The 19237-nt window shown below is 38.6% G+C and overlaps 1 protein-coding gene across 2 annotated transcripts in view; it reads right to left on the reverse strand.

Moving 5' to 3' along the window:
* AIFM3 (AIF family member 3) overlaps positions 1-19237 on the reverse strand; it is a 123690-nt gene that overhangs the window by 74251 nt on the left and 30202 nt on the right. For both annotated transcript variants that reach the window (XM_082273371.1, XM_082273370.1), the window contains exons 2-9: positions 16963-17188; positions 10124-10337; positions 8314-8423; positions 6369-6478; positions 2976-3020; positions 1717-1813; positions 1523-1635; positions 75-161 (exon numbers count right to left, since the gene is read on the reverse strand). In XM_082273371.1, the coding sequence (XP_082129497.1) occupies positions 75-161; positions 1523-1635; positions 1717-1813; positions 2976-3020; positions 6369-6478; positions 8314-8423; positions 10124-10337; positions 16963-16993 (807 nt within the window). In that variant the 5' untranslated portion in view covers positions 16994-17188. The remainder of the gene's footprint in view (positions 1-74; positions 162-1522; positions 1636-1716; positions 1814-2975; positions 3021-6368; positions 6479-8313; positions 8424-10123; positions 10338-16962; positions 17189-19237) is intronic.

The following is a 19237-nucleotide window of genomic DNA, read 5'->3' on the forward strand; positions in this document are numbered from 1 at the left end:
AGTACTCCTTCCTCCCTATATTTAAAATATACTGTACATGTAAAAAAGTAATCTACCTCATGCAAACTCCTTACCTGTGTCTCAGTTAGCACTTCAATGTCGTACGTGTGGAAAAATTCCTTGGATCTTAGTAAAATCTGTTCTGCCTGAGAATCCATTGACTGCAAATAGAAGAAAATGGTAACGTTGTAGCATACATAAATGTCTCTGAAGCAAATAGGTGACCTCGAAGTAAAAGTAAATAAAAGTAGAAGCATTGGATCCTGATTCCTGGCATCCGAATCATACAAAAACAGAAAATAAGTAATAGAATTATGTGTGGCTGTGTTCTGCTTTTAGCACAGTTGTTCATAGCACTACTAGCTTACCCATTAATTTCACATGTTCAGTTCACCTAGAGATGCTGTTTAAATTATTTTCACCTAAAACTGCATTAAATAGTTATTTCTCTATCTGAAAGTGGAACTGAACTAAATGAAAAAGATAAAATAAAATAAACATTTAATACTATGTTTAAAAAAAAAAAAAAAAACAGGTAAAATTAGAATACTAATTGTGGCAGTACCCTAAAAATGTACCCTTTGTCTGGAATCAGTGCATTTCCTGGTATATGAGGATGCCCAGTCAGCGTCATTTACTAAATATGGGCATGTGTAAAAGCAATGACATCACCAGTATTTCATTTTCAGATAAAGATGAGTTCGGAGGATGCCCAAGCTCATCTTCACTAGGCAGCTTCATAGCTGTATATCTGCATTGTGAAATTAAGCCACTGCTGCCTCTGTCCGTTAGTTTCAGAACATCTGGAGTAATATTAGGTGATGTCACCACTGTGCTGCTCTATGTTCTCTTTGCTGGAGGCACTGACTTGAGAAAGCAAAGCCGTGCCTCTACCAAGATGGCATCCACCACACAGAGACAAAGTGCAGAACAAGGCATAATAAGTTAGGCCCCTTTCACACAGCCCGTCCGTCGGACGGACTCCGTTTATCTCAGCAGGGAATCGATCCGCCGATCTCCCGTTGAGCAGGAGGATGACAGCTGTTCTCCGCACTATGTGCGGAGACACAGCTGTCAGTTCCCCATACATCTCTATGGGGGAATTGGATGGGAACAGACCATCGGTCAGTTCTCATCCGATCCGATCCGATCTGATCCACTGGACAGATGGAAAATAGGGTTCCCATCTGTCCAGATCTGATAGATCAGATCGGATTTAATGTCCCGTGTCTCCGCTGACATCCGATGCCCCATAGGGATGCATTAGGGGACCGTTCAGATCCACCAAAAAAAAACGAACAGGCGGATCTTAACGGTCCGCCTGTGTGAAAGAGCCCTTAGTATGTGGAAAGATCAGCTGTAGGGAGACCACAGGCAACAGTGGTCACTAGTCATTTGCTCTCCGCCCGTCTTTTTGGTTATAGCTTCCAAACTTCAGTTTATTGGCTCTTTCCTTTTATACATATGTATTTTGATGGTTATTGAGGTTGACACATATCCTACTGGCATTGGACATACGTACTTTGCTTAGTTTGGAGCGATCGTATGGCAGATACTTGTCTGAAGTACACATTACAATCCTATCTGAGAATCCCTCTTGTCTTAATGTTTCTGCACAAACTAATCCAGCCGGCCCTGGAAAGTAAAAGGAACTTTGTAAGCATTTATTTGCCTTTACCGATGGTAAGAAAGGAATCATCTGAAATAATTTTTTACCTGCTCCAATTATGAGAATATTAGTATTTGCTGTACTATAATTACTCAGTGCAATACATTTAGCCATAACTTTGGTCCTTCTTTGTGACTGTAAAGCCTTGAAAAAGCAAGCAAAAATAATAATAATAATAATAAATGTACATATTGTTAAAAAAAAAAAAAAGAAAAAAGAAAATATGTGCAACACTAAAGACGTATGAATTATTGAACTTTTAACAACATAGGCTTTTTTAGACAGTCATGATTTAGACTTGGAATAAGGCTCTATTACGAGGATACCCAAGTTTCTATAGAATGATTATTATTGTATCATATATATATGTGTCAGGGTCATCCGCAATTATTATTTGCAAGTATCATTGTTTTATCATATACTATATATGTGTCAGGGGCATCTGCAATTATTGCACCCATAGATAAACTGTGTAGAAGCATACCTGTCTTTATCAGTTACTAAAATCTGTATAAAAAATGGTGCCCTTCACTTGCAATTAGCCTAGCCAGGCAGTATACAAAAATGAGCATTTTTAGAGAGCAGTACATTTCTTCCACTGGTTCACTATATGCCCCCCCCCCCCCCCATACAGAAATAGTGTATGGAGGTTTCAGATTATTTCTATAGGCATTGTCATAGAAAGGGTCTTGCTATCCTATTGAAATTATAAGTACCTGTATCCCTCAAATAATTCATAGTACGGACTGTTTTGGTTTTGATATATCACAATTAAATGCTGTACAGTAAACCCCCCGGACCCAGCCGCAAAAAGTGAAAATCCGCGAAATAGAAAAACCCTATTAAAATGCATTGTAGGCATGTATTTTTTACTGTCACTGTACGTGTAAAAGCATTTTAAGGTCTTTAAACACACTTTTAAAACAATAGAAACTCTTTAAACACATAAAAGATACTGAGAGACATAGCAAGAGCTATGGAAAACACAAAAATGTTTCATTTTTAATGATTTATATAGTAAAATAACATTACAAAAAAAAAAACGCAATATACCATGACCGCAAAAAACGGAACCGCGATGGAGCGGGGGTTTACTGTAAATGCGTAAAAGCAAGAAGCACCCTTTCAATCTATCATCGTGACATTAAAATCTTTCAGACATAACCCTAATTTAGTTGTTTCTAGGAAGCTTATAGAAAATAGAAACACTTCAATATTGGACACCCCATTAGAGGCGATTTATGCATCATATAATATAGAATTATATAAATTAAAGTTTCTGATTAAATTTAAGAAAGTCACTTACCTGTTTACTGGCACGAATGTATACTCTTTCCTTCTCTATTTTAACCTAAAAAGCATAATATTAAGAAATATAAATAATACACTATTGTAAAATTAGGATGTGCATGTTTTTATTAAAGGTTTAAACATACTGCATAATAATTTCTATCAATTATTTCTAAATTTACCAAAACATAATCGAGCCCTTGAACACTTTGGTGTGCGTGTGTGTGTGTGTGTGAGCACTTTAACCACTTAAGGACCGGGCCTATTTCCAGAGATGTATAGTAACGAAGTAGAACTACTTAAGTACTGTACTTAAGTACCGAAATGCGGTATCTGTACTTTCCTAGAGTAGAATTTTTTTCTCCTACTTCTACTTTTACTTCACTACATTTTTTCGATGATTTCGATACTTCTACTCAAGTATTTTTTTTTTGTGCTGCATAGTTACTCGTTACTTTTAAAAAAATTACCACTGCCAGAACAGTAGATGGCAGGTTGCATAAAGCTCAAAAAAATGTGTATAATGTCATTTGTAAATCAGCGCATACGAAAATAAAGGCTGTGTATAATAAAAGCTGCTATACCAAATCTTTCCAATAAAAAGAAAATATGAAACAAACAAATAAATGGTGCTACAGCGCTTAAAGTGCATCAAGAAACTACTAACAAACACAGGTTAATCATTTGAATAAATCATTTGAAATAATAAAAACAATATGATGTTCAAACTTTTGACTTATTTCTTTAATAACTACATAACACAGTACTTGTACTTCTACTTTCAGTACTTGAGTAGAATTTTTTTTTCAAAACTACTGGTACTTTTTACTTTTAGTACTTAAGTAGCAAATTTTTTGAAAAAACTACTTGCAATACTTAAGTAAAAAAAATGTTGAATACTTTAGTACTTCTACTTAAGTAACTTTTTCTGCGAGCACTTCCACTTCTACTCAAGTAATTTTTTGATCGAGCACTTGTACTTTTACTCAAGTAGAAATTTCGAGTACTTTATACAAGTCTGCCTATTTCTGACACTTGTCGTTTACAAGTTAAAATCAGTATTTTTTGCTAGAAAATGACTTAGTGGTTAGCACTTTCACCTAGCAGCAAGAGGGTCACTGGTTCAAATCCCAACCATGACACTACCTGCCTGGAGTTTGTATGTTCTCCCTGTGCCTGTGTGGGTTTCCTCTGGGTACTCCGGTTTCCTCCCACACTCCAAAGACATGCTGGTAGGTTAATTGCATCCTGTATAAAAAAAAAAATTGTCCCTACTGTGTATTTATGTGAGTTAGGGACCTTAGATTGTACGCTCCTTGAGGGCAGGGACTGATGTGAATGTACAATGTATATGTAAAGCGCTGCGTAAATTGACGGCACTATATAAGTATCTGAAATAAATAAAATAAAATATATGTCACGCAGTATTTGTGCAGTGGCTTTTCAAACACATTTTTTTGGAAAAAAATAAATTTCACTGCATTTAAAAAAAACTAAACAGTAAAGTTAGCCCAATTTGTTTCTATAATGTGAAAGATAATGTTATGCCGGGTAAACAGATGCCCAACATGTCATGCTGCAAAATTGCCCATGCTCATGGAATGGCGGCAAACATTGGTACTTAAAAATCTCCAGAGGTGATGCTTTAAAAGTTTCTACAGGTTACCCGTTTAGAGTTATAGAGCAGGTTTAGGGCTATAAGTATTGCTCTCGCTCTAATGATCGTGGCGATACCTCACATGTGTGGTTTGAACACCATTTACATATGTGGCGCAACTTGCATATGCGTTTGCTTCTGCGCGTGAGCTCGAAAGGGACGGGCGCTTGAATTTTTTTTTTTTTTCTTATTTCATTTACCTTTTATTTTTTATTTTTACATTGTCCCTTTAAAAAAAAAATGTAATCACTTTTATTCCTATTACAAGGAATGTAAACATAACTTGTAATAGAAATAAGCAGGACAGGTCCTCTTTAATGTGGGATCTGGGGTCAAAAAGACCCCAGATCTCACATCTACACTAAAAAGCAAAAAAAAAAGGAATTTTTTTAATTATGTAAAAAACGGCCCTTTAAGGCCGTTGGGAGGAAGCGAGGTATGACGTTGCTCCGGTCCTCCAAGGCCATAAAGCCGAGTGGGGGCCAGTTTGCCCTCACTCAACTTCCTGCCTAGAAGGGGAAAGGACCGGATTGTTTTCCCGGCTATCAATGGCTCCGGTAAGCATGGAAAACGACTGGGAACTGGCGGGAGGGAGGGGGGGGGGGGAACTCTCCTGCAGCCCATAAAAGTAATCCCACGATGAATCCTGCCACTGGGACCACTTTTATGAGAAAGAGAACCGCCTGCTCAGTAAAAAAAATACAGAGGTTATGGCAGCTATCTGCTGCCATAACCCCGGTTTTTAACGTCAAAGTAGCAACGTATAACTGCCGCGAGTGGTCCAGAAGTGGGTAAAACTCAAATGATCTAGTGTGGTTTTATTTCATTACCAGCCAATTGTAAACAGCTTGTCGACATGATTTTCAGTACTGCATTATCATACTAAACTACTAAACTGCAATTGATTTATTGGGCGCATATAATTCGAAACGCCTGAAACCAGTCTCAAGTGACTCTTTGTTTGGCCTTTATCTTGTAAAGCAGCATGGCACTCTTATATTTTTCCTAACTTATTTATGTTGAGGTAAATTCATCTAATTTATTGAACATCCGACAGCCAATACATTTGAGGCAATATTTTGTTTGTGTGAAGAGATCATAAAAACGTTACCTTTATAATATGTTTATACTATTACCTTAATTATACATTGGGTTTTTTTTTTCTCACTAAGACTGCAATGACTTCATATTTCATTTACAACACTGTTCTTAATTGGCTGCTGAATTCCCGTTCAATAAAATTAACATTAGGATTAATGTATCAGCCATTACTTGGCTGAAGCAATTTGAGGTATTGATCCATTTCTGTTCTAGTCCCTCTGGGTTTATTTTCTCTTCTGTTGTCAGCATGTATTTAGCATTATATAATTAGGGACTTGTTTAATACGACAAAAAAGACACTGATAGGCAGGTACGTACGATCAAATGTCTATTATTATTATTATTATTATTATTAAGGATTTCTATAGCGACAGCAGTTTACGCAGCGCTTTACAATATTAGAGGGAGACAGTACATTTACAATACAATAAAATACAAGAGGATTAAGAGGACCCTGCTCAGAAGAGCTTACAATCTATTTGAACTGTTAATTGCAATGCCAGTTTAATAGTAATTGTGTCATTATTTACATTAATCGGTGGGGAGGCTATTATCAAGATGAACAATAAGGCACACTGGGGTTGATTTACTTGATAACCCAAAATAATCTACTGGACACAATTAATGGCATCATGTTTTTGTAGAATTCACCTGAAATTTTGGCAAACCATCCAATCCTGGGAAATCTTCTATATCACCAGTCGCAATATTAAAGCATGCTCCATGCCATGGACAACGCACTCTTCCTCTAGAAAGTACACCTATAGAAGAAAAATCACTTTACAGTAATCATAGGGATATAACAAGTGATACTGGCACTGATTTGAAAATTACAGTGAGAAAATTAAAGTACTTTGTATTAAGGGAAAGGCCGTATATAAGTTCATTACTCATCCAAATGTGAGCTAATTAACAGCAGAATATGTTTTCCTATTAGCTTCAAGCTAATTTTCTTTTGTTTTTACCTATGTGAGAACACCCAACCAATAGCAGTACATGCCTTGGCCCATTTTAATTTCTAAATATCTGAAGTCTTGATATTTTGAGGGAGGGGAGGCTATTATCAAGATGAACAATAAGGCACACTGGGGTTGATTTAAGAATGGCAAATAGACTGTGCATTCTGCAAAGTGCAGTTTCATTATGCAAGTGCTCTTGCTCCAGAGCTTAGTTAATGAGCAGAAGCTCTGCTAACTACCACCATCCAATCATGTGCAAGCAAAATTCAGTTTTTTTATTTTCCTTGCATGTGATTTGGTATTCTTTTCAAAGTGAAGATTTACCAAATTTAATAAGCTCTGGAGCAACTGCACTTGAAGACTTGAACTGCACTTTGCAAAGTGCACAATCTGTTTGTCTTTAGTAAATCAACCCTACTGTGAAGCACCAGGGTGTCTGCTCCTTCTACAAGGTCACATTATTTTGTGTGACCCTTTATTAGGATTGTTTGAAGGCTGATAAAACCACCAATTAATGGCAAATATTATGTTGAAAAAGTTTCAGTGGCAGTGTTTTTGCATGGAGTTTAATTTCTGTACAGATCTTCTATATACCAACCAGGCAAATTTAAAAATTAGATAGAGAGAAAAGGATACAACAAGGCTCTGTTATTTTTAAGACCCGGTCCACACTAGCGCGACTTGTCAGGCGACTTGTCAGCCTGACAAGTCACGCTCCCTCGCAGTCCATTGACTGCTACAGGACCCGTTCTAATAGGAGCGACACAAGTCGCTCCGACTTAGAAAAAGGGTCCTGTACTACTTCGGGGCGACCTCGGAGCGACTTGCATAGACTTCCATTATGTGAAGTCCATGCAAGTCGCTCCGAAGTCGTGGTGCATGGGAATGCACAAGTCGCCCCCGAAGTAGTAAGGAGTCGTGTCGCCCCAGTGTGAATCAACTCTTAAAGACCAATTGTGCACATGGAAATAAAAAATAAATAAATAAAGCAGGCTGTGCCTTAAATGCGATTGGATGTTTTAAGAAACAATATTCACTTTGCTAGGTGAACATTCTCTACTCCTTTAGAATGTGAACCCCACTGAGTCTACAAATATTTTCATAAAGAAAGAGGTGAAGAGAAAGACAATCATTAAGAATGAACGTGATTTTACAATTGGTTCAGTTGACAAACTTACTCCATACACTAGTATGCTCTACTCTGTTACCAAAAAAAATTACTTTTTTGAGTCTTATTTTATTTTTAAATACTATGAAATAACAACTAAAAGCAAACTTAAGTTCTCCCTGAAAAATTCCTTTCGTTCCCGTTAGGCATACATGACACTAATGCTTTTTTGTGGTTTGTCGGGATGGCCGACCCCGTGGGATGCCCTCCTCACTCCTGTATGCCGGCCATGTGATGGATGCCGGTAGGGGTGTGGTTCTCCCTGGGGACCTGCCATCCTGCAGATATACTCTGATGAACTGTGTGTTATCAATTATCGGATACGGCTATGTTTACATGATTTACGCCTCCTGTTACGTTGTTTCCTTGATGTTCGGCTGTATTTCAATTCACTGCCTTTGTTGATTTGTATGCCTTTCTCTCCTCAATAAACATTGAATTTATAAAAGCAAACTTAAAAGACCCCGACCTTTCACCAATGGTGCTCCATAATGAGGGCATTTGTGTCCCATTGCATAGTATTCTCCATTCTGCTTGATGAGCAAAGCTTTGCCGCATCCCAAGTCAACCTCCCGCATCCTAGAAGTAAACAATGACGTAGCAATTATTATAGGATTAAACTATTATGTATTTTTGTATACTGTACTATCATTTAGTGTTGCAGGACTTTCTTTCTCATATCAATTGCAGCCTTCACACATGAGCATCAGTGGATATGGTCACTGGCCAACTCTATTTAACTGTTTCTGCATATGGACTTCCCTGTAGCAATGGACCGCATTCAACTTCTGGGATGAATGCAGCTGTCAATATATTTTTCTTTTTTGCCTTCTATAGAAAATGTAGTTCACTACAGCTTAAAATCTTTAACATTTAGAAGATGTCTCATTTTCAGCTACATTAACATGGCTGTAAAAAAAGGCATTTACAAGCATTTTTTATTCATGGATCTGAACACAACTGTATTGTTTTCACTGGAGATATTCACACAAGTGCGTAAACATGTACTGTGTTCAGATCAGTAACACAACATCCAAAAATCTGCATCTAGTGAAGAAAAAAAAACAGGACAATTTTACAAATTTAAAAAACGGATCCAAAAGCAAGTATCATTTATGCATTAACTTTTGTTTTAAAAACGTCAGTAACAGTATCAGTAACAGTTTAACAGCTATGTGAATGTAGTCTAAATTGCTGTTTTCTCTCAGAGCCAGTTTTATATATGACACATAGGTGTTGATTTACTAAAACTGGAGAGTGCAAAATCTGGTGCAGTTCTGCATAGAAACCAATCAGCTTCCAAGTTTTACTGCCATAGCTTAATTGAACAAGCTGAAGTTCGAAGCTGATTGGCTACCATGCACAGCTTCACCAGATTTTGCACTCTAGTTTTAATAAATCAGCCCCATACTGAATATGGCACATATACAGTATGAATAGTAGTATTCAGATACTACTAAATGTTTGTTTAGGTATTGTGGAGCACCTAATTTGAGATTATTGTCATTTGCCTGCCAGTGGATGCATCTTTAAGGCTTCTTGGGGTAGTCTAAGCCCCAGTTCACATTAGTGCGATCACGGAGATCGCATGTAATTCGGAGCGCACTGCTCCTAAATTACATGCGATCTCATGTGCAGTGCAAATTTCAGCCATACACTTTGTATGGCTGAATTCGCACCGCATCCGCACTAAACTCGCACATGAGGCTTTTTTTTATCCGCAGAAGAATCGGACTGCATAGTGGTTCACACTAATTCGATCCGATTCTGTGCGAATTTGCAGATCGCACTGCGATATCCGATCGCAACTGGGGGTGTCGTTAACTTTTAATTGACACCCCCTGCGTATCGCATATGGCAGTGTGAACTGCCAGAGGTGCGGATGCGATGTGGGATCACGCTGCATATTTGCAGCGTCCCCGCATCCCACAAATGTGAACCGGCACTTAGTGATCAGAAGAGTTTTAACACCTGCATCCATCATGCATCTATGGGGTAGTAAAATATGTGCATCCTATTTAAGCCCTGAAGCAAGACAAATATTAAATAAAACCCATTTTGTTATTCAAACATTAATTCTTGCAATATAAATTAATAATGTATATAAATAATAATAATAATCATACCAATAACCATGATTATCGTATAAGTATTATCAGAAAATGAACTAAAGAACAATACCAAGGTAATGAACATTACTATCAAACTGAGGGTAAAGCAGTCATTTTTATAAAACTGGATTAATATTGCTAACTACAGAGTAATACTTTAGAACATACTGTCCATTCTCTAGGTCCTTTACATGGCACACTGAGGCTTCTACAATATCTTTGGGATTGGTGTAAGGATTAAGAAGATTGGGTCTTTCTTCGTGGTGATAGTGTCGAGTTGTTCCATTTGCTTTGTATGCTAGAGGACTGGCCTTCCCATTAGGAGACAATTCTTCCTTTTCCCTTTCTTTTTCTGGAAGGACAACTTCAACTTTGACTTCCACTGAAAAAGTCACAGGCAACACACTTTTAATTAATTCTTTGCAAATATTTTAATCATTAAAAAAAGGTTTTCAAATAATTGTCAATATGAGCAACAATTTAAAACCACAAATATCAAGGGTTGTATACAAACAAATCAATGTTCACAGCAGAAGCTGCAGATGCCAGTTAACTTTACACTCTGCATGCCCATGACATGGTTGATTGTGCTGTCCCATGGAACAAAAAAGCATATTCTATGCTATTCTATTCTATTCTATTCTATTCTGATAACTACATATAATGACAATATTCAGCATAACAATGTTACTTTTATTTCATATAATGTTATGAATATTTTTTCATATTTACATGCAGACCAAGCTGTTCAGAAAAATTTCAGTAACAGAGGTTTGTGAAAATTTATAATTCTGCCAATGATGTTTAAATAGCTGTGGCATCAGCTTCTGTTAAATAAGAAAGCACTCTTGACAGTGTTAGGCCCCTTTCACACAAATCAGTCTGTTCAGTTCATCAGTTCAGTCACGTCAAAATGTATCAGTTTTCCATCAGTTTTTCATCCATTTTTCATCCTTTTTTTGCATCCGTTTTTTATCAGTTTTTCGTCAGTTGTTATCCGTTTTTTTCCGTTGTCATCCGTTTTTCATCCGTTGTTATCTGTTTTTCGCCCGATCCGTTTTTTTGACGGATGAAAAATAGAGCATTCATCCGTTCAAAAATAACGGACATTGACAGAAGCGGATGAAAACGGATGTTAACTGATGATCATCTGTTGTCATCCGTTTTTACATAGAGATACATTGATGTCCATTTTTCATCCGTCAACGGATGGATGAAAAACGGACAAACGGACAGCATGTGTGAAAGGGGCCTAATAGTGTCACTTTTACTGAACAGCTTATCTGAAGGTCAATATGGAGAAAATGAAAAAAAATTAAAAATTTAAAAGATGAATCCGTTTACCAAACATTATCATTACATTTACTATCCCTATACCATTTCAGAATAATATATTTTACAATAGTTATTAACTTTTTCACTGCCAAAACCAGGTTTGTCCTTTTTTTTTTTCTTTGCACACTTAGACCTGAAGACTACTTAAAATCCCTAACATAAAAAATAGAGACCTGCAACTGATAATAAATTCTATATTTTAAGTAAAAATGACATTCAACTTAATTTTAATGCACCCAAACGCAATATTATACACTGTTTATTTGTAAAATATAAAAGATGAGTTTGCTTCAAGTAGATAGATACTAAACATATCAAGGATTACCTATCACAATCTATAGAAGTGACAGAATCAAAGTCAAGCGTAAAAATTTAAACAAGCTCCCAGCTACTATAGCAGCCAGGAAGCCTGTTTACAGGTCAGTGCTGCTGCCTTTCCTTAGTGGAACCGAAGGAGTTAAAGCAGCTCTGTAGTAAAAAAAATAGTAGCGATCATGTGCTCAGATCATGCACACTATACTGTATGTTTAAATATCCTGAATAAGTAGTAAAACCACTCTAAAACAAGCTCTCACTGAGTTTTGTATCTATAAGCATTGTGAAGAAATTAAAGCCCAACTTCAGGCACTAGAAAAACAATCTTGCAGTGGGGCATCCCCACACTGCAAGGGTTAAAGATGAATCATATCTACCCTTCCCTTATCATTACTCCAGCAGCCTTCTTCTCTACTGTGTGACCAATCCCCTGCCGCCTCTTCTCTAAAGTTCTCGGCCACTGGTTGCATGCTGATATCATAACATACAATGCAGAACCAAAATCCCTCATAGTATGTGAGGACGGCAAGGACCTGTCCACAATCCAACCCAGAGAGTCAGAGAGAAGAGAAGAATACCAGCAGCCTGGGGTTCAATGAATAACATAAGCATGACAGACTATTCCTCTACCAACTACACTTAAGTGGGTAGACCCTTGCAGTGCAGGGGGAGGAAGGGGCAGACACTGCAAGGGTTGTTTTTTTAAATTCCAAGTAAACCACTTGTAACATGACTTTTAAAGTCATGGTTGTGATCTTTGAAGAATTCGAGAAATAATAGCTTCACATTACAAGCAGCTAGAGAGGTCAGGGATGACATGTTTTAAAACTCTTCTACTTCTTAAAGAGGTTGTAAACCTGTTTTTTTGTTTTTTTTTTTCACCCTGAAAGAGAAACACATAATGAGCTAGTATGCATCGCATACTAGCTCATTATGAAATACTTACCTTAGAACGAGCACCCGCCGTGCCGCCCGCTTACCTCTATGAGTCTTCCGGGATGGCGGCATCCGGCCATCTGATTGGCCGGAGCCGCGGTGACGTCACTCCCACGCACGCGCGCGGGAGCCGACAGTCATGGCACGGGGCTCTGAAGGAACGGCACCAGCGGCCCTTCCTTCAGAGCGCATGCGCCAGTGACGTCACTGGTTGCATGTAAGGTAAATATCTCCTAAACGGTGCATGTTTAGGAGATATTTACAGTACCTATAGGTAAGCCTTATCATAGGCTTACCTATAGGTACAACTTGCAGAGGAAGGTTTACTTCCTCTTTAAATAAGAATTAGAAAATAGTTTACCCCTTACCACAAACTGTACACATATATACTGAAGTGGGTCTTGTACTGTGAGGCTGCAAATATGATGTGTTTCAGCGGGAACGTGGGGGAACGCAGTTCCGGCACCTCTCCCACTGAATGTATGTAATGTCAAGGTGTGCTGGAGTATGCTGTAGGGTCTGTTAATGCTGGCTGCTAGGAAATCTATTGTCGCTGGAGGTGATCTACTTTTTGCAGGTGGGAAGGTCTGTTGTTGCTGGTGGGGGATCTTTTGGTGCTTGGAGTGGGTCTTTTGTTGCTGGCTGCAGGGGATTTATTTTACTGCTTTTCTTGTTATCATTAACAAATTCCATACAAATTACTTAGCACTATAAATTATACTTGGTTCTGTATTCTCTAAAAAGGGCAGTACTGGTAGGTGGTGGAACAAAGGAACGCTGCTTGAAGATGGGTGGGGACAGAGACAGGCGGTGACTTGGATAGGGGGAGTTCCTGCACCTAACCTCTGAGAAAAAAATCCCTATGTGTACATGTACTTGTGCTGGGAGTGCATGGGAGCCTGGATTTTAATAAGCTGAGTACTCACACTTTCTGGAAGTTATGTGTTGCACCTTAAAGTCCTTTTTCTTTTGTTCTGTACATACAGTTTTACCAATACGTCTCAAAGTTGCAAAATTGTGCCAGGGGTTAGGCTTTGTTTTGCAATCTGTCATGAAGGGGTTCATAGTCTGGGCACATATGCAATGCTGAATAGTTGTTGTATGTGACATAAATTGCCTGATCCTACCTGCACAGAACCTCTAGCCCTCTTTATCTGCTGCTGGATCCATTTGAAAATTCTGTGCAGATACCATATATCTGATCATTGGTGTTAGAGTACCGTAAAGATTTAGCATTACTTTGCATGCCTTCATGTCGGTATATGGTTGCTCTAAAGCAGAACTCCAGTTAAATTTCACTGGTCAGACTGAAACCTGCTCTGGAAAATTACATTTGGAAACCAAATGCTTCTAGAACTTATCTATTAAAGCTTGCACTTTATAGACATCTAGAAAAGCTCTACATATGGCTTATTTTATTGAATATAATGTACATAAATGTGACAAAGGGAAATAGGACTGTTGCTCAAAGAACCCAATTAGGCTTCATTACCTTTTTCATAGAGGAATATAAACGTGGAATCTACCGTATTTTTCGCCGTATAAGACGCACATTTTCTTCCCCAAAACTGGGGGGGAAAAGTTGGTGCGTCTTATACGGCAAATGAACATTTTTCCTGCTGCCTGTGCTGAGTCCTTACGTCCAATGGAGGCGGTGCCGGTGCGTGCGTCAGTCACGCACCGTCACCGCCCGATCTCCTTTCCGCCGGACCGAGAGAGCCGCCGAGAGAGCCGCCGAGAGAGCCGCCATCAAAGAACGAAGACAGAAGAGGAGCAGCGCCGTGGACGGTTCCTGGAATCCCGCTGCCGTCAGAAGAAGAGGACGAGAGGAGCAGCGCCGTGGACGTCTCGCAGGCAGCCCAGGAGAGCAGGTAAGTGAGCCAACCTGTGCCATGCCTGTACCACCACCTGTGCCATGCCTAAACCACCACCTGTGCCATGCTTAAACCACCACCTGTGCCATGCCTAAACCACCACCTGTGCCATGCTTAAACCACCACCTGTGCCATGCCGAAACCACCACCTGTGCCATGCCTAAACCACCACCTGTGCCATGCCTAAACCACCACCTGTGCCAAGCCTAAACCACCACCTGTGCCATGCCTAAACCACCACCTGTGCCATGCCTAAAGCACCACCTGTGCCATGCCTATACCCTCACCTGTGCCATGCCTGTACCCTCACCTGTGCCATGCCTGTACCATCACCTGTGCCATGCCTGTACCATGCCTATGCCATGCCTATACCATCACCTGTTGATATAAAATATTTTACTGCAGTATTTGGTTCAGAATCTTTTTTTTCTAGATTTTCCTCCTTTAAAATTGGGTGCGTCTTATATGCCGGTGCGTCTTATACAGCGAAAAATACGGTAACTGCTTTCTGTTAGCACTTTTTTAAGATCCATTTTTCACAAATCAAATGCAAGCTTACAGTGGGGATCGAAAGTTTGGGCACCTCAGGTAAAAATTTGTATTAATGTGCATAAAGAAGCCAAGGAAAGATGGAAAAATCTCCAATAGGCATCAAATTACAGATTAGACATTCTTATAGTATGTCAACAAAAGTTAGATTTTATTTCCATCACTGACACTTTCAAAAAATGGCTTCTACAAAAGTTTGGGCACCCTGCAGAATTTATAGCATGCACTGCCCCCTTTGCAAGGCTGAGACCTGCCAGTGTCATGGATTGTTCTCAGTCATCGTCTGGGAAGACCAGGTGATGTCAATCTCGAAGGTTTTAAATGCCCAGACTCATCTGACCTTGCCCCAACAATCAGCACCATGGGATCTTCTAAGCAGTTGTCTAGAAAACTGAAACTGAAAATAGTTGACGCTCACAAAGTTGGAGAAGGCTATAAGAAGATAGAAAAGTGTTTTCAGATGTCAATATCCTATGTTCAGAATGTAATTAAGAAATGGCAGTCATCAGGAACAATGGAAATTAAAGCAAGATCTGGAAGACCAAGAAAAATAGACAGAAGAGCTCGAAGGATTGTGAGAAAAACAATTCAAAACCCACGTTTGACTGCACGATCCCTCCAGAAAGATCTGGCAGACACTGGAGTTGTGGTACACTATTCCACTATAAAGAGATACTTGTACAAATATGGTCTTCATGGAAGAGTCATCAGAAGAAAGCCTCTTCTACGTCCTCACCACAAAAATCAGCATTTGAACTTTGCAAATGAACATATAGACAAGCCTGATGCATTTTGGAAACAAGTTCTGTGGACCGATGAGGTTAAAATTTAACTTTTTGGCCGGAATGAGCAAAGGTACGTTTGGAGAAGAAGGGGCACAGAATTTAATGAAAAGAACCTCTGTCCAACTGTTAAGCATCGGGGTGGATCAATCATGCTTTGGGGTTGTATTGCAGCCAGTGGCACAGGGAACATCTCACGAGTAGAAGGAAAAATGGATTCAATAAAATTTCAGCAAATTTTGGATGGTAACTTGATGCCATCTGTGAAAAAGCTGAAGTTAAAGAGAGGATGGCTTCTACAAATGGATAATGATCCTAAACACACCTCGAAATCCACGGGGGATTACATCAAGAGGCGTAAACTGAAGGTTTTGCCATGACCTTCACAATCTCCTGACCTCATCATAATTGAAAATCTATGGATAGACCTTAAAAGAGCAGTGCGTGACAGACAGCCCAGAAATCTCAAAGAACTGGAAGACTTTTGCAAGGTAGAATGGGCAAAGAAAAGGTGTTTACAAGCTGTGATACTTTCCTAAGGGGGCAGTACAAGATATTAACTCTGCAGGATGCCCAAACTCTTGCAGACGTAATTTTTTTGTTTTCTGTTATTTTGAAAGTGTAAATGATGGAAATAAAATCCAACTTTTGTTGACATATTATAAGAATGTCTAATCTGTCATTTGATGCCTTTTGGAGATTTTTCCATCTTTCCTTGGCTTCTTTATGCACATTAATACAAATTTTTACCTGGGGTGCCCAAACGTTCGATCCCCACTGTATTAAACCATTTATTTTTAAAATTCTAAAACTCTAACTATATTTTCAAAAAAATAATTGCATTTTTTGTATTTATAATGAACAGTCAAAAATCTGCACTTCTTAAACCATCCCCTGCTGTTACAAGAGTGAAGGGATTTGGAATTATTTTCATTATTGTGGCATAGGGCTTGCTGCGTACAAGCTATATTAGTTCAAGCTTATTATAGTAAACATTCTGTGCTCATTTCAGCTGAATGTTCTGTACGTGAAAGAAACTGAAGTGTAATTTTCCTTGGATTAATTGTAACCTAGAGCGTTCTTTAATCCTCCCTGCAAGAGTGCAGAATTAACATTCCTTCCAGCAGTCACCCTGCAGAGTTTCTAAGTCTGACCCAGATTGTTGTGTGTAGCAGTATGACATATAACATGCAATGTAATATTAATGGGCTCTTACCTGGCTTGGGTTTGGAGAAGCATCCCCCCATTATGGTTTAAGTACAAAAAAAACTATGAAAAACACTAAACATACAATAGTCCCTCAAAGACAGAAGTTAGGTGGGATTCTAAGCCATATTTTAGTTGAGTAGACACTATAAGAGTCTGAAACCCAAAGTAGAGATGACGTGTGTCCAAATGGTTGACAGAATCTGTCTCTTCATGTTGGGAGGTATCTTCATAGCCTGTGTAAGACAGAAGAGTCCTGTTAGAAAGATGTACATTCAGAATATTTTTTTTAATAACACATCACCAACAGATAGCCACCATTGCATATAAAATTATCAAAATAGGAAATGAACAGTAAGCTCAGTGGATCGACCAGTGAGCAGAATATGAACTGCCATTTAAAAATTCGAAATACAGATGGGTTGAAAGGTGGGCTACCAAAAGACGCTGTATGGGCAACATGACAAAATCTCTTTAAAGATATTTTATTTTATAAGCAATTTACACCAAATATATTATACATTTTATCAATGAGCTTGATATGGTATCAGATTAGGTAACACAGAGCTGAGAAGCAGTAATATAATATGGTAAAATGTTACATGTACATGACTCTTGTAGCCAACCTAAAGGGTGTCATACCTAATCCGAAACAACCAGCACCTCTTTTCACTTGCCATTTGCATCCACTCTTTAGTACTGGTTTCTTGCACACAGTAAATAATCATTACTTGAATAAACAACATATTTTCTAATTATTGTTTGTTCTTGCTATATGTCCTTATTAATTGCTCTGTTAATACCTCAAATTACGGTGCTCCTGAAAGAAGGGAGAACATATCTATATTGGCCAGTAAGATTTCAACTATTTTCATAGTGCATGTTCATGTTAGTGACTCTTTTCACATATTTTTCATTGTTTTTTCTAGGGGTTTTAATCAGAATCAGAATGAAGCACGCAGATATTATGCATTATATAACATTTTGAATATCAGTAATGCTGAATAGAAGTGAACAGATAAGAAAGGTGTTTTTATCTAAAATGACATGATATAGGCTAAAGCCAGCAAAAGAAGTCCAAGGATGTGGATGTTCATGGGCTGGGTGACTGTGGACCTGTCTACACGCAGGTGGCCTAGGAAGTGTCCAGATGGTATTTTCTCAATGTATTTGCCCAAGGTACAGGGTATTGCAGTGAGCTCTAACAATATTTAGATGGTTTTGGAACGACCAATTGGGATAAGGAAGGAGGGCAGAGATAGGGGAAAGTTAATGCCAGCCAATTTTAGAGTGCATTAAGGGTAAGGAAAAGATTCAGGGGTGAAGGGTAAGAAAGAAAGACGAGTACCAGGGACCCGGCTGGAAGTTTCCAATTCATGAAGCCTGTTTGTTTTACTGAGAGTAAAGTGTTGTTGAGGTTCAGATTGTGGTTGCACTCTTGCCACTGGGACCATACTTTCAGGAATTTAAGGTGTGTGTCATGTAGTATAGAAGTAAATTTCTCTAGGATACTTGTGTCCATAATTCATTGCTTTACCTCCATTAGGTCCAAGCTGTAGTTAAAGTTTGACATGTAGCTAAAAAAATTTAAGTTGTTAGCTTTTGTTCATATTAATCACCCCAATTTTCTGATGGTTTAATCTTAAAAATCTAAACCCAAAAACAGAAATGAAAATTACTGCAGCTTGCCAGTCCTTGAATGTGCTGGCTGCATTGGTTTTCTTTTTTGGGGGCTGTTTGCCAATTGCTTTCACCTGGCGGCCCTGCCATTAATACACTTCTGTATTAGTGCATCAATGCTCACTGCGCTGTCTCTATATAGGAGAACCACTTTCATTAACTCTTGGACAGAAGGTATGTTAGGACAACTGAACATCTCCCCCTCTCCTCATCTCCCTAACAAAGGGGGGAGGGTTCTGTAGTTCACAGAGGTGAACTGGGCAGGTATGATAATACTGAGAAACATTGGAATGCACAAGAACTTCCAGAATTCAGACAGGATCCAGATATTTTTTGCGCTTATTGAACAGGTATAACAAATTGCTTTATTGAAAAATTCAAAAAGGGGGCAAGTAAGAATAGTTCATTATTAGGGTTTACATACACATTTAATAGTATTATCTATACCTGATCCACAAAATATTAAAACCCATCATTCTGGACGACAGATCTGCCCATTAACGGTTACCCTAAGGCAGGCATTACATGATTAGTTTTATTTCATTCAACCAGCAGGATGAATGAAAGAAGATGAATCATTTCCCCCATCCACACACTCAGTTTGA

This window comes from Pelophylax lessonae, assembly GCF_965119305.1.
Source record: "Pelophylax lessonae genome assembly, chromosome: 1".
Taxonomy (NCBI): domain Eukaryota; kingdom Metazoa; phylum Chordata; class Amphibia; order Anura; family Ranidae; genus Pelophylax; species Pelophylax lessonae.